The 15,122-nt window shown below is 40.2% G+C and overlaps 1 protein-coding gene across 1 annotated transcript in view; it reads right to left on the bottom strand.

Annotated features, from left to right (window-relative positions):
• TBC1D8B (TBC1 domain family member 8B) overlaps positions 1-15,122 on the bottom strand; it is a 50,469-nt gene that overhangs the window by 18,690 nt on the left and 16,657 nt on the right. The window contains exons 3-8 of the mRNA XM_038747673.1: positions 11,420-11,538; positions 9,595-9,820; positions 8,646-8,886; positions 7,561-7,768; positions 6,293-6,463; positions 2,381-2,530 (exon numbers count right to left, since the gene is read on the bottom strand). Coding sequence (XP_038603601.1) covers positions 2,381-2,530; positions 6,293-6,463; positions 7,561-7,768; positions 8,646-8,886; positions 9,595-9,820; positions 11,420-11,538 — 1,115 coding nt within the window. The remainder of the gene's footprint in view (positions 1-2,380; positions 2,531-6,292; positions 6,464-7,560; positions 7,769-8,645; positions 8,887-9,594; positions 9,821-11,419; positions 11,539-15,122) is intronic.

Genomic DNA, 15,122 nt, shown 5'->3' with positions numbered 1-15,122 from the left:
CCACCTGTTTTTCCAGGAATCCTGCTGGTATGGCCCACCTTGCAGGAAGTCCTCAGTGGCAAGTGGGTTAGAAACCCTCACCACTTCTGCAAAGCTTCAATAGCAAGCCCAGGTCCCACGATTACCAGAGTGGTGCTCTTTCCAATGGAACAACAGCAGGGCTGTTAAAGGAAGAATTATGGAGAATAAGAGCAAAAGAGAATGTTCTGCTCAGGCTTGAGTCTTCCAAAGCCTGTGTACCTGTATTCCAATTTTTGTGTGGATATTCGTTTGGATGAGTGTTAGTATCTCAGTTGGTGTACGTCGTGTGTGGGGGGTCTTTATCTGCCTAAGTGTACATGAGCCAATAGCTCAGGCTTTGGAGTGACCAGAGCTGAAAGCATCCCAAGCATGGGCTGCCAGAGGCTGGTGCTGCACCAGGTTCAGTCTTTCCCAGTTCAGAGGGCCACCAATAATAGGCTTTGCCCCATCCTGCTATGCCGCTAGCTTCAGTCTTTCCCCAACCTTCCTCTGCCAGGCCAATTTCCCTTTTTCACCCTCTGCTGGGCTTGGCTACACTTCCCACTCCCTTTGTCCCCTTGCACTAAACTTCTTTCACCTTGCTACTGGATTGAGCCCAGTCCTGCCCTGCCCTGCCTCTAGGATTGAAGGACTGTTTTCTGAGAAAGGATGAGGTCTGCAGAAGCAGCGACTCAGCTCCCAGCCTCCATGTTTCTACCCTCTTATCAGTGAACAGAGATCTCCAGGCTCAGATCTTTGCTTCAGTGTCACCCCATCCTCCTGGCTGCTGAGTCAACCTGTCCAACCTGTCCCACCTAACAGAGATCACATCCTGCACCGATCCATCTCCCACTGGGCTTGCCCTCTTCCTACTTCACCTCCGGGGTTTTGAGAAGCAGGAGCTCCACTAGCTCCCCCAGGCCAGTGGCCCCAGACAATTCTGGATATGAACACCTTTCAGGTAATGACACAGGGCAGCTCAAACCACATTCCACTCATGACACCTCTCATATTAATCACGTGCCATTTCAGCTAGAATTAAAGAGCTCAAGTCAAACGTGTTCCACACCCACATATTAACAAGCAAAAGGACATTGTCCTTTGGACAGTGAACAACAGATTGTCAATCCAATCCTAAGTAAAATAAAGTTAAGGCACCCTTGTGTAAGGTAAATTCATTCTATCAAATTCACCAGTTTGAAATAAGGTTATTATAAAACAACAAGGAGAGTCAGCATGATCTCATGTGACAATAAGAGAAAAAACAAGGTGTTTTAAACAGAATTTACCATAAAATAGGAGTGTGGTGAAGAGGAAGCCTTACATGTGAAGAGAATGAAAAAAGGAATAGAAAACAGAGTGGGGGGGGAGGGAGGGAGGGAGGGAGGGAGAGAGAGAGAGAGAGAGAGAGAGAGAGAGAGAGAGAGAGAACATTAATGCAAAGATACAAGTAGATGATTGAAGGGAGCAAAGTGTATTTCCCTATTTTTAGTCAAATCACATTCTGAATCATTTTTTCACACTCACATATCACTTCACTGCTGGGTGTCAAAGTACGCAAACAAAAGATGCTTCTATTTTCACCGTTATCTCTGGGACATTACCCTAATGTGGCAATCTGAACACATGAGATATTGGTGCTTAAATGCTTCTTACAGTGATTTAGGCCAGGTTTTTATTTTTAAAAATATTTCAGAAGTGGTCAAATTCAAAATGTACGTTTTCCAACTCCTAATCAACATTTTAGAAGCAGCAATAAGAGGTCAGGCTCAGTTGGATAATGAAATGACAGTAAAATATACATATAGGTAATTTAATGGACCTTGTAGAAAGGGTTACATCTAGACAGTTTCAGATGTATTTTAAAGTTTTCAGAACTTACTCTTACCAGTCTTAACCTTGGAAAGAATAAGTTCTGAAAACTTTAAAACTGAAGACTTAAAATGAACTTTTGCTGTTTTATGCATACATGATGTTGTCAGGTTATTGAAAATAATCATACTTCTTTCCAAATCAAAACAATTCAGGCTTTATTTGAGCTAAAACACGATGCAGCAATATGAAGATTGCAAGTGTCTTAAGTCCTTCTGCTGTTCCTCCAAGTGAAAACACAATGCATCTACAGCCACTTGAATGCTTTGTGTTTATCACTATTTTTATTCTGTCCCATCTCTGGCTTGCTCCCAAGACATTTTTAATTGTTTCATATACAATGTTTAACATTCTCTTCACCAGCTGGGGCAGTACTGACTGTCAATGCCTCCAGCAGTAGTAATAAAAATAATGTTGTCCTTTTGCTAAAATTTAATAGAAATACATCCAACTATACAGAGTAGCAAAGTATTTTAATGTCATGTAATCTTCAAATGTATTTCCTTACCATTTTAGAATCAAGATTTTCCAAATCCTGAGGATGAAATACTGTCATTAAAGCTTCTGTGTTCACAGTCTTGCTGCAGTCTTTCTGACCAGCCCCAAGTCGGCCCTCATAGGAATCTGGTGCACTGTCCGTCTCCGAACTAATGGCAACCTGAGAAATGAAGTTACAGTGCTTTCAGAATCAAATCAACACTTCAAAACCCCTAAGTGAAGCAATGTTACAGTCTCTTGTATTTTAGGTACCACAATAAGAAAAATACATTTCATATCATGAGTATTGGAAAAAATTAAGGTAATTGGAGACATTTTTTTCCTGCAGGTGCCAAAATAAACTGCTCTATCAAAAAATACATTCCTCGATCATTGAATAACAAATAAATAAAACTACTTTGTCCTCATAGAGTATCACTGATACAGGTAAGTTTGGGGCTTGGTCTCATGGAGATGGGAAACTCATCTGGCTGGAGTTTCCTTAATCCCTCCTTGTCCAGAGGTCAGATAGCAGGGGAACACTGGGCCGGAGGTTATATTGGCCTGACAAGTCCTAAACTCCAAATAACTAAGGAGATGTAGAAATGCACAGAGATATGTTAAGTTTCCTCCACGGCAGCCCCCATATGGATATGGATGGGAGCTGCTTCTTGATGTTAGCCCTATCCTCTCTATGCGTATGCTGATCTCTGACCCAGACTTCTGTGGCTAATGTCATCTAAGAGCAGATTTAGATGACCCAGACTCTAACCTGCATGTGGAGAGGCAGTTTACATGCAGGGGAAAAAGGTACTATAGAAACTGGAGGACCTGATTTCTAGTTCCAGTTCCACAACTTATCTGCTATGTGTCTTTGGGCATTTCACTTATCCTCTCTATGCCTCAATTTAACCAACTGCCAAGTGGGGATAATAATGCCTGCTTTTCTCTACCTTGCAAGGATATTGTGAGGATGAAAATAACCTATGTACTGTGAAGGTGCTTTGGAAATGGAAGCACTTGACAAAATCAAAGAATTATTAGGATTCTCATATCCAAGAATTCCAGGGATCAGGATGGACAACATTTGGTGTTCTCTAGGAGCTGTGCTTTCCATTCAAAAAAAGTGACAATCAGCAGCTCTCCAAGTACCATCTGATCGCTCCCAACCAGGCTTCACTTCTGGATTTCCCAGTTTGATTCTTCCCCGCCTGCCAGCTCTATTCACATCCCCCCTTATAAAACGTAAGGTGGAGTGTCAGAAACTGAATAAACTGTGAGATTTAGCAGTGGTGGCACGCAGACAGCCTCTCTGGCCATCACGTCTATGAGGCATTACTGCAATAGCAACCACAAGCAACCTAGCCACACTGGAAAATCAAGAATGGGGTGGAGGGCATTTTTCTTTTTTGCAGCTTGGGAAGGGAATTCTATAATTTATATAATAAAATGAGAGGATTTTCTTCAACTCTGAGCTAGTAAGAGCTAACCTGAGGGAGTGATTTTTTGAGGTTTGTCTTTTAAACTTACTTCCTAAAGTGACATTTTTTAAACTGCAGGGCTTATACAATTGTCCCTATAGATTTGACGGTGGTCTGTGAATAAAGTGGAATATGAAAAACAGCACATTGCCTTAGGGCACTGAATAATTTTAAACATAGAATAATTATGTAGTGTTGCTCTCCTTCCAGTATGTTCAACTAATTATATTTTTTCAGAAATGAGGGCTCAAAAAAAGATGGTAAGGGAAATTAAGTGATTAAATAAAAAGAGATGAGTATATAAATAAGAACAGTTCCGATCATTAAACTTTGAATATCATGGAATACCTTTTACTAAATTCCTCTAGTCAAGGTTACGTACTGTTTCTAAAGGAGATGATTATTTGATAATTACCTTATTTTACTGTAATGCTGAGAATTCCAAAAAGAAAACTAACAAGTACTCTACTGAGATCCATAATCAACTACCACCCACTACTTTGTTTTAGGGGAGAATATTTTCCAAAAAAGAAAAAAAATCCTTTAAGGACACAGCAAACAGAATAGGCCAATCAATCAATGGTATTTACTGAGTGCTTACAGTGTGCAGAGTAGTGTACTAAGTGCTTGGAAGAGAGCAATACAACATTGTTGGTAGACATATTCTGTGCCCACAAGGAGCTTGATAGTCATTAAAAGTCATTAGAGAAGCAGCGTGGCTCAGTGGAAAGAGCACAGGCTTGGGAGTCAGAGGTCATGGGTTCTAATCCTGGCTCCACCGCTTGTCACCGCTGTGTGACTTTGGGCAAGTCATTTAACTTCTCTGTGCCTCAGTTACCTCATCTGTAAAATGGGGATTAAGACTGTGAGCCCCCCGTGGGACAACCTGATCACCTTGTAACCTCCACAGTGCTTAGAACAGTGCTTTGCACACAGTAAGCGCTTAATAAATGCCACCATCATCATTAAAATAAATTATGAATATGTCTATAAACGCTGTAGGGATGAGGGTTCTTAAGGATACGATCCAAGTGCAAGATTGATGCAGAAGGGAGAAAGAGTAGGAGAAATGAGGGAGATGTGATTTTAATAAGGCTTTGAAAGGGGGAGGGTGATGGTCTGTCATATAAGAAGAGGGAGGGAGTTCCAAGCCCAAGGACGAAGACGGGCACGGGATCTATGGTGAGAAAGTTGAGGTCAAGGTACACCAAGTAGGTGAGAGACAGAGGAGTGAAATGTGCAGGCTGGGTCGTAATAGGGGATCGGGGAGCATCTGAGGGAGAGAGGCTGACTGCTGCAGCTGTTTTCACTTTCTACTTCCCCAGCTGAGCAAAAGCAAAGTAAAAGGATCCACCACTACATTAAGCAGAAACTCCTTAACAGAGGCTTTAAAGCACTCAAGCACTCCTATCTTAACTCCCTGACCTACAACCCAGCCCACACACTTTCCTCCTCTAATGCCAACTTACTCACTGTACCTTGATCCGTCTATCTCACCACCGACACCTTGCCCAAGTCCTCCATCTGGCCAGGGACTCCCTCTCCCTTCATAACCAACAGACCACCACTCTCCCCATCTTCAAAGCCCTATGAAATCATATCTCCTCCAGGAAGGCCTTCCTTGACTAAGCCCTCATTTTCCCTACCGCATTCGCTCTCCTTTCTGTTGCCTACACACTTGGTCTATAATCAGTCAATCAGATTTATTGAGTGCTTACTATGTACACAGCACTGTACTACGAGCTTGGAAGAGTATGACAGAATAAGTGCTCTGCACACAGTAAGCACACAATAAATACGATGACTGGATGAATTAGCAGAAGAGTTCCCTGCCCATAAGGAGCTTACAGTTTAAGTCCCTTGATACTCACCCCAGCCCCACAGCACTTATGTACATATACTCATACTTTTCAATTTCCCTTATCAGCTACTTAATTACTAGATTGTAAACTCCTTGGGGGTAGTAATAATGTCTACCAACTCTACCAAGTGCTCTGAACACAGTAAGCATTCAATACATACCACTGACTGACTCCAAAGCTGTTTGCCTGGGGGAAGAAAGATTTAAATCACTACTTCTCTTTGGATTAATAAATTCTAAATTGGTTTTGCTAAACAAATGAAATTGACATTATTGGTGTTAACAATGATAATGAAAGTTTGGTTGAGACCAAGCTTTTCCAGCAGTGGACAGTAATACTACAGTAAGATTAGGCCCTTTTTCAGACCCTTGAAGAGTTCTTCTTAACCACAGTTTGAGTCCTTTAAATGCAAACTGTAAATTGCATTTCAGCATGTGAGCCTAAGACCTGTATCTGACAAACAATAAAATCACATTTAAAAGAAGGAATGAATGACCTGGGAAGGGAGCATTTACAATAGCCACTTGTAAATAGTTAAGAAAATTAAAGGTGTTATAAATTATAAAGGCTCAAAGTGAAGGAGGTTGGCTATGTAATTACCTCTGGGCTGACAGTATCATGCTGTGGACTTGAGGATGCTCCACACTTAAGCCTCAGTTTTGCTACCAGCTGTTCAAAATCTCTAATCTCAGTGAACCGAAAGGCTGTTTTTCCTTTGATACAAATGATGACGGCTTTGTTGGAGTGATCTGTTGTCTCTACAGCTAAGACCTGGGGGGGTGGGGACAAACCAATGAATTATTTTATTTCCCTTGTGCAAATGAGAAGTTAGTAAAGGAAGCGACACAGTATCGTGCATCCCAGCACAAAATAACATTCTAAACACATCTCTGGAGTTAATGTAAAGCAACAGCAGTGTTCCTATCTTAAACACATCACCCTACTTAAAAGGAAAAAAGTTTCCTTAGTCTGTAAAATGAAACAGTGAAATGGCATTAGGGACGCTTTACGGACGCAGTATTATCCTTCCAGGATCATTTAGTCTTCGGCGAATACCATTCTGCACCAGGTTTGTCTTTTGAGAGTATGTCTGAAGGTGCTGTCACTTTTTCAGAACTACCTCTTAAAACTCATTTGATTACAACTCTTCAAAAGCCACAGAAAAATTACTTATGCTCCATATTCGTTATTATAATTTGGCTCCTCCATACCCTGCATGTTGTTTTCTAAAATCTAAAGTCTTGTGTCATACCTGAAGAAATATTCCCACTTGCTTTATAATAATACTACTACTAATAATAATGGCATTTATTAAGCGCTTACTATGTGTAAAGCACTGTACTAAGCAATGGGGAATTTACAAGGTGATCAGGTTGTCCCACGTGGGGCTCACGGTCTAAACCCCATTTTACAGAGGAGGTAACTGAGGCCCAGAGAAGTGAAGTGACTAGCCCAAGGTCACACAGGTGACAAGCGGTGGAGCAGGATTCAAACCCCTGACGTCTGACCCCAAAGCCCGGGCTCTTCCAACTGAACCACACTGCTTCTCTAGACTGTACTATACTATAATGTAATATACAATATACTATCCTATTACCAAAGGCTTAGTACAGTGCTCTACACACAGTAAGCACTCAATAAAAACAATCGAATGAATGAATGATACAGTCAGAAGCATTCCCATTACAAACACAGAGACAACATATCATAAAGAGCAATACTGTATCTAAATCCATGACTAATCTTGAGGCTCAAGAACAACTTCTGAAAATCTTTGAAGTGACACATGCTTTTCTGCACAAAATATTGCTCTATTTTAACCCACTTGAAGAATTCTCAAAACTAACTCAAATCCTACTTTACATTACCTCTCTTAATGGAATAACTACACTGCACAAATTGCCATCCTGGCTTGCAAAGCAGATGTAGTTTTCTGAAATACACATTTTCCCATGAGTATTGAAGTGGCTGAAAGGTATCCACAAAAAACATTCATGTACTTCCTTCAAAGTCTCTTCTTTGGGTAACCTAAAAAATGCATTAAATTGCTCACTGTGGGCTCGGTTTTCCAGACCCCTAAAAAAACATAAAATAAAATAAACCGTGAATATTTAGAACACATTCGATACTTCATAAAGTTGCTAGCAAATATTTAAAAACCCTATTTTTAATCATCTGTATGACTAGGGGATACTAACATTTTGAATTAAAAACACTGTTCTTCATTCTAATGTATTCCCAATTTCAGTTTCCTGATGAAATAAGACGACCAAAATCTAGAAACGCAATGTGCCTTAAACCATCTGTCTTAGAGCACTTAGTGGGAAGACTATTATATTCAGATATGAGTGCAGCCTAAACTAGTATTCTTTCAAAATGAAATGTGGATATCTGGTCACCCAAATTTGAATGCATTTAAAGAGTATTCTCGAAATGAAATTAAGGAATCAAATGGAATTGAAAACATAATAGAATCAAAAATCCTCAAAGGAAGAATGTCAAAATTAATTCAATGAAATTTTAAATGACAACTGGTAAACAAGTCTTCTTGATAAATGATACATAGCTTATCATATTGCTTTTTTAAAAGGGCTTGAAGGCTCTGTCTTCACTTTCCAAATGGAATTTTTAAATACTGCACAATTATCACGATTGAATTTATTTTTCTTAGTAAAATGAAAAGGTTTCCTAATTCTATAATTATTACAATGTACATTTTTATAAATTTATATCTTGCCAGAATTCAAATAGAGAACTCTCAAATCATTTAATTTAACCAGTTGACCTAACTGCAGCTATTTCTTCAGGGCAAAATTGTGTAAAAGAACTCTCTGAGCTAAAGTAATCTAACAGGCTTTGAACAGTTAACACTTCATGCTATTCAACAACATATTGTTCTTTCCAATAAGCTTCACTGATTTAAAATGTACAACAGCAATTAAGCTTTGATTACCTCTTGGTGATCTGTAGAGGATCTCGGAGGACTGGGTCATTTTCAAATGTCTCTTTGTCAAAAAGTCTCCTTACGGCATAGTTTGCCAGCTGCTCCATAAGAAGGAACGTTTCATTAATGTGCAAAAACATCGAAAAGTAGTGATCCTCCCCCTGGGTACACACATGAATACTCTCTGTCAGGATGGCATTGGATGTCTTTTCAAGTTTTGAGATCGCATCCCAGGAGATAACGAGTTTTACTGCAAATATGAGTTGTAAGCAGACAATTAATTTTTCAGGAACCACTTACATAACTTTAGCACTAATTTTCTGGAACAGTTAGCCAACTAGAAAAAAGTTAGTAAAGGCAGAATTTAGTGGTGATGCACAGATACATCTTTGTAAATGGGATTTTTCACTTATGAATTGTTTGAGAAAAATGCATCTAAGCATAGCCCTTAATGGACCACTTTACTTTACATCTTTATGTGCTTTCACCCAGATTCATTGCAAGGAACCTACAATAATTCTCATGTTTTCATCATCTAGGGTTTCTCCCTGAAACTTCATACGTCCATGCACTTATCCAAACTTTCATTAGTTCAAAGCATTTTTTAGTCCTTTAGGATTTCCATTCTTTCCAGTTCCACAATATTAATGTCTCAAAAAAAGTGAAGTATTGTATATTTTGGTATTCACATTTAATTTTCAACCCTTCAAATGGAATTTTTTTTATAAAAGCCTTAGAGTATTGAATTAATTCCTTTACTTTACTCCCAGAGACTGACCAAAACTGAATTGCAATATATACTGATATATAACTGAAATTAGATGTTTCTAAATTGAAGACAATTTGGGAAGTGCCTGGGCCCAAAATGCAGTTTTTAGGGGGGGGGGGGGGGGTCATCCTATTGCTTCCCAGTCATAAACAGTCTAAAAACAATATGAAGAACATAAAGATAACTTACTTTCTGATCCCAACAAAAAAGAATAGAAACTCAAGAAGTTGGTACTAAGATACAGCCATCCCTGACAAGGAACTCTTCCTCTCCAATAGCTGCATGAATAATAAGTCACCAACTTCTCTTGCTCTGCTAATCCGAAACATTTTTCAAATTTCAGCAATGCTTCTCGAAACTTTTCAGGATCATCTTCCTTTACAAAAGAACCTTTCCCTTCTTCAGCAATCAATCCCTAAAATAAGAAAAAAATCTACAATTAATTCCATCATCTATTATTCCAAAATTCATTTGTTGTTTGAACTCGATACCGAGCATTTGCAATAACATTGCCCTGTTTCAGATCCAAACCATTTTGTTGGGGACACCAAGTAAAGGAAAGCAACACCGTGATGCCACCAGGGGCTAATACCTCTGTCACACCAAGTGGTGGCAGAGGCAAAAAAGATTGATCCCTCTACCTGTAAATAATTTTAACCATACTCCTATTAGCTTCTTGTTCTTGAGGACTATGTTACTTTGCTTTGTACATTCCAAAAGCGTAATACTGTACACTGCACCCATGGGACAGTCAATAAGTGCAACTGCTACTACTACTACTTTGAGAGCTAGACAGGCTGTAGGAACCTGGACAGAGGTAGCAGGAGAAGCAGAGTTGGTTCCAGAAGCCTTTATGGCACAGCTGCCAGGAGCTCGAAGGACTCAGGCATCCATCCTGGTGACCGTGGCACTTCTCAGCACTCACTCTCCCACCCCTATGGGAAGCAGGAACACAACAGGTGGCAAGTACGACGCTTGCAGGGGAGGAGAGATCTTGGCCAGTCAGTCAATCGTATTTATTGAGCACTTACTCTGTGCAGAGCATGGTACTACATACTGGGGAGATTACAATACAATAGCAAACAGACACACTCCCCGTCCACGATGAGGTGACAGTCTAGAGGACAAGTTTACACTTTAGAAGACAAGCTTACAGTCTAGAAAACTCCAAACCACTCTCTGGTGGTCTTTAGAATCCAGCTCAATCAATGGCATTTACTGAGCACATGAATGGCAGGAACTCCATTAAGCACTTGGGAGGATATAAGAAAAGCAAGAAACATGTTCCCTGCTCTCAAGAGGCACATAATTTAATGGGGGAGACAGACAAACATTATTTACAGAGAGTGAAAGCCAGAGGGAGAACTAGCATAAAGCAGGAATCAATACAAGCACTTCAGGAGGAAGCAGCAGAATAAGTGAACATATATGTATGTGTGTACACATGCACATGAGTGCTGAGGATACAATTATTAAACTGTACAAATGGTAAGGGTAGGTGCTGTGACTCAGAAAGGGCCTCCTGGAGGCAGTGGTGATTTTAGAGATGGAGAAAGCTGTGATTTGGCAGACTTGGCCCTGGGAAAACATGCCTAAAGAGGTTGGACACCAAGGTGTAGTTAGGAAACTTCAGTGGAGCAAAGAACACAAACTGGGGTGTAGTGGAGGAAAAGCCTTGAAGCCAGTGGTAAGGAAAGAAACTTTTCTGCTTGACAGGAAAGTTAGAAGGAGAACAGGATTGGGAGGGAAGATAAGAAATTGAGCATTGCCCATGTTGAACTTGAGGGGTCAGCAGGACATTCACATGGATGTGTCCTGTGCACATGCAACTAATCATTATTTATAGAGACTGGATACAAACCCTAACATCCAAATAAGGTCATACTGTATTTAAATGGTACAAGGATTAGAACAGTAATTATATGCTAATTAAATTCTAATTTGTTAAAGAGCACCTTTCCAAAGCATTCAATCCCCTTGAAAGAAATTTCAATTAAAATCTCTCCATATTTACCCTTATTTTTCCTTGTACAAAGCTAGTAATATCTTCATTTGAGTCAAACACAGACAAGGTTTTCATTATATTTTGTTCCAACCACTCCCAATGTTTTGTTATTTCTTCTCTGCTGGCTCCTAATTGAAAGTAGAAGACAAGAAACATTACAAGAGATAAATTTGACATTCTAGTCACTGTTGCTAAATGCAGTTCATGTTGGTTTACTAAGTGAAATAAAATTGTACTGATGCACTTGGCAAAAGGTGAAATTAAATAATGGGTAGAACTAATAATAATAATGGTATTTGTTAAGCACTTTACTGAGTGCCCCAATCCCTGTACTAGAGACTGGGGTAGATACAAATGATGAGATCAGCCACAGTCCCTATCCCACATGGGGCTTATAGTCTAAGGGGAAGGAGACTAATCTCCATTAGACTGATGAAGAAACTATGGCACAGAGAAGTTAAATGCTGTGCCTACGGTCACAAAGCAGTCAAATGATGGAATAGGGATTAGAACCCAGGGCCACTGACTCCCAAATTTCGTGTCTTCAATTGAACTACATACTTATGAGTAAGCTTTATGCCTTCTGTAAGACTCACAACTTCCCTGTCTGCCAGTGGCCTAGGATGAATATTAACTTGGCCTAAGAAGTTAATCACACCCTGCCTGCTCTTTCCATTATTTTTTTTTCTGGTTTAGAAAGGTATGGTGCCAGTGGAAAGCAGGTGAAATCACAAAGCATCACCTTGCATACAGGATGAGTTGTGAGGGGGAAAACAATGTACCAAAGTACAAAAATATCCTATATCCTTTCCTGCTGAATCCTTTTCAGGTGGATTCTGTGTCCCTCAGTCATATTCTGCTGGGGTTTGCCTGGCAGAAGAGTTAAGAGCAACTAACACTACTGGTCACATTTTCAACAATAGGGTTGATTTTAAGGAAATAATTGAGGCTGGTTTGATTTATGACATGTGGAATGTGAGCATATCCACTTCAAAATATATTGTGATGCCAAAGTACATGTTAAGATTTTATATTCAGTTAGAGTTCAGCTTTTTAAAAAACCACACCTATTAAGAAGTAATCAAAACAGTTTATGCAACCAAATCAATGGCATTTACTGAACACTTACTATGTGCAAAGCACTGTACTAAGCACTTGGGAGAGTGCAATACAAGAGAATTCATGGACAAGTTCCCTGTCCATAATGAGCTTACAGAAGCAGCGTGGCTCAGTGGAAAGAGCATGGGCTTTGGAGTCAGAGGTCATGGATTCAAATTCTGGCTCTGCCAATTGTCAGCTGTGTGACTTTGGGAAAGTCACTTAACTTCTCTGTGCCTCAGTTCCCTCATCTGTAAAATGGGGATTAAGACTGTAAGCCCCACGTGGGACAACCTGATTGCCTTGTAACCTCCCCAGTGCTTAGAACAGTGCTTTGTACATAGTAAGTGCTTAATAAATGCCATCATCATTATTATTATTATAACCGATAGCATTCGTGCTTGGACTGGACCAATCTACTCCAGTTAACCTATATTTCTATTTTTAGAGATACTAAGATGAGGAGAGGAAGAGGATAGTAGACGGAATATATGGGTCTTTTTTTGTGACCCACGGGACAAGGCCAAAGAACAGAGTCCTTTTCAGATGCTTCCAGGGGCATTCCTTGGGTCCTTTCCAAGACCAGACTAGAGGATTCAGGATCTTCCTCCAGCCCTGGAAAAGGAAGTTCATCAATAGAGATGGCTTACTTCCTCTACTTCACATATGGCAGCAATTGAAAGACAACATAAATACTCATGTTTCCACATGCTATTATTTCTACCGTGACATGATTTTTAAGAGTAAAAGTTGAGCAGGTGTCTGAAAATTTTCTTAGCTTTCTATTGACAAAAAATTCAATGCATTTTTTAAAAATATATGGGTTTTTATTTTTTCCCAGGACCTAAATAGGATATGTGGGAAACAGTTATGAAACCAAACTACTATCGCTATTTCTTTTTCTATGTCATGTGTTAATTTCAACAATGCTAGAGTTGGTATGGGTGTGTCTCCAGAGGAGCACCCACAGAGCAGATGGCCTTAAAGGGATTATAAAAAATGTATTTAAGCATCGAATGACTAAAACCTGCAGCCTGGGGACAAAAAACTACAACTGGAAACTTCTCCCATGACCCGACTGAAGACTCCATAATGCAAATTCAAGATTAGCCTTGAAAAGAGGAAGAAAAAGCAAAATCCTAACCTAGAGACCCAGATGCATAGACGAAGGCACACAGAGACAGAGCCCAAAGACAGAAGACATCCTTCTTCTACCTCCGTGCAAACTCATTTGCAAATTCACAATTCCCCCTCAACAGTGTTGTCAGCAGCAAGGAAAGAGATGGAGCAGAGAGCATCTTTCTCTCATGATGGCCAAGCAGCCGGGTTCTGGCTCTGAGTTCTAGGCTACGTAGGCATCACCCTTCCCTTTGAGATCAGAGGTGGAGCCAGGAGCCCAGTTGCCGGAGTCAGAACACTGGCAACCAAGACATCTTCCTCCTACTTTGCTGCCAACTGTCCTGCGGGCTGTCCAGAGCTCCACGGGCAGACGTGACCTGGATATGTCTGGTTTAGACCATTATCCCAGGAAATAAATTTGTCCTGCCATCTCTCTTTAAAAACGTAGATGATAATTTTTTCCAGATAAGAAAGGACTTAGAAAGGGGGACAAGAAGCTGATAGGCATCATCTCCCTGTTTTTCCACAATGGATCTGAATTTTACCATATTACAAGAGTACTTTCACAGTAATATGCTAGCAACCACAATTTATGATTTACATCATTTGGACGACACAGATCCCAATCCTCTCTATCAGGCCATATATTTTTATTTCTCAACTAAAGAAAACTGTCTTTCAGCTTCTTAAATGATTGTTATCTTTCTTCTCTGAGGAACAAATAAAACCATTTTCCTCTTTGTTTACTGGTTTTGAAACTGTCTTTTTTCAACCTAAAAATATTACTATTCTCCAGAACTCCTTGTTCCACAGGAATAATAGGCCTCATTTACCATTTCATCCATAATATTCTCCTATTGTAGTAGGCTAGGCTAATCTATAAAATGTAACTTTAATGCCAATTTTTTGAAGAACAAAGAGTATTTTCATATTGAATGCTTACGTACATATCCCACAGCCTGACCCACCCCCTAACTAACTGGTCCTGGATATGCACTGCCCTTCACTCTCCCAGTACTCTCTTTCAGGGAGAACAGAGACAAAAAGGTGTTTGTTGAGGGCTATGTGCCAGGCACTGTACTAAGTGCTGGGGTGGCTACAGGCAAATCGGGTTGGGCACAGCCTCTGTCTCACACAGGGCTCACAGTCTTCACCCCCATTTTACAGATGAGGTAACTGAGGCGCACAGAAGTGAAGTGGCTTACCCAAGGCCATACAGCAGACAAGTGGAGGATCCAGAATTAGAACCCAGGACCTTCTGACTCCCAGGACCATGCTCTATCCATTACACCACGCTGCTCCTCTAGGATAGGGATTGACGGAGGAGAGCCCCACTCCTCATACATATGGTCAGAAGCAAGGCTCACTGTGCTCAGGACCCTTCCTCAAGACTGTGAGATTAATTTTTGAGAAGTCGATTGATTGACCTAGTCAAAAGATGAAAATGGCCTTGCCATTTTTTTCCCCCAGGTAGAGTTCTAATGTTACTACGAAA

This window comes from Tachyglossus aculeatus, chromosome 6 (genome assembly GCF_015852505.1).
Source record: "Tachyglossus aculeatus isolate mTacAcu1 chromosome 6, mTacAcu1.pri, whole genome shotgun sequence".
Classification (NCBI taxonomy): Eukaryota; Metazoa; Chordata; class Mammalia; order Monotremata; family Tachyglossidae; genus Tachyglossus; species Tachyglossus aculeatus.
The sequence above is the reverse complement of the archived record's forward strand: the minus strand, read 5'-3'. Positions and strand labels throughout refer to the sequence as shown.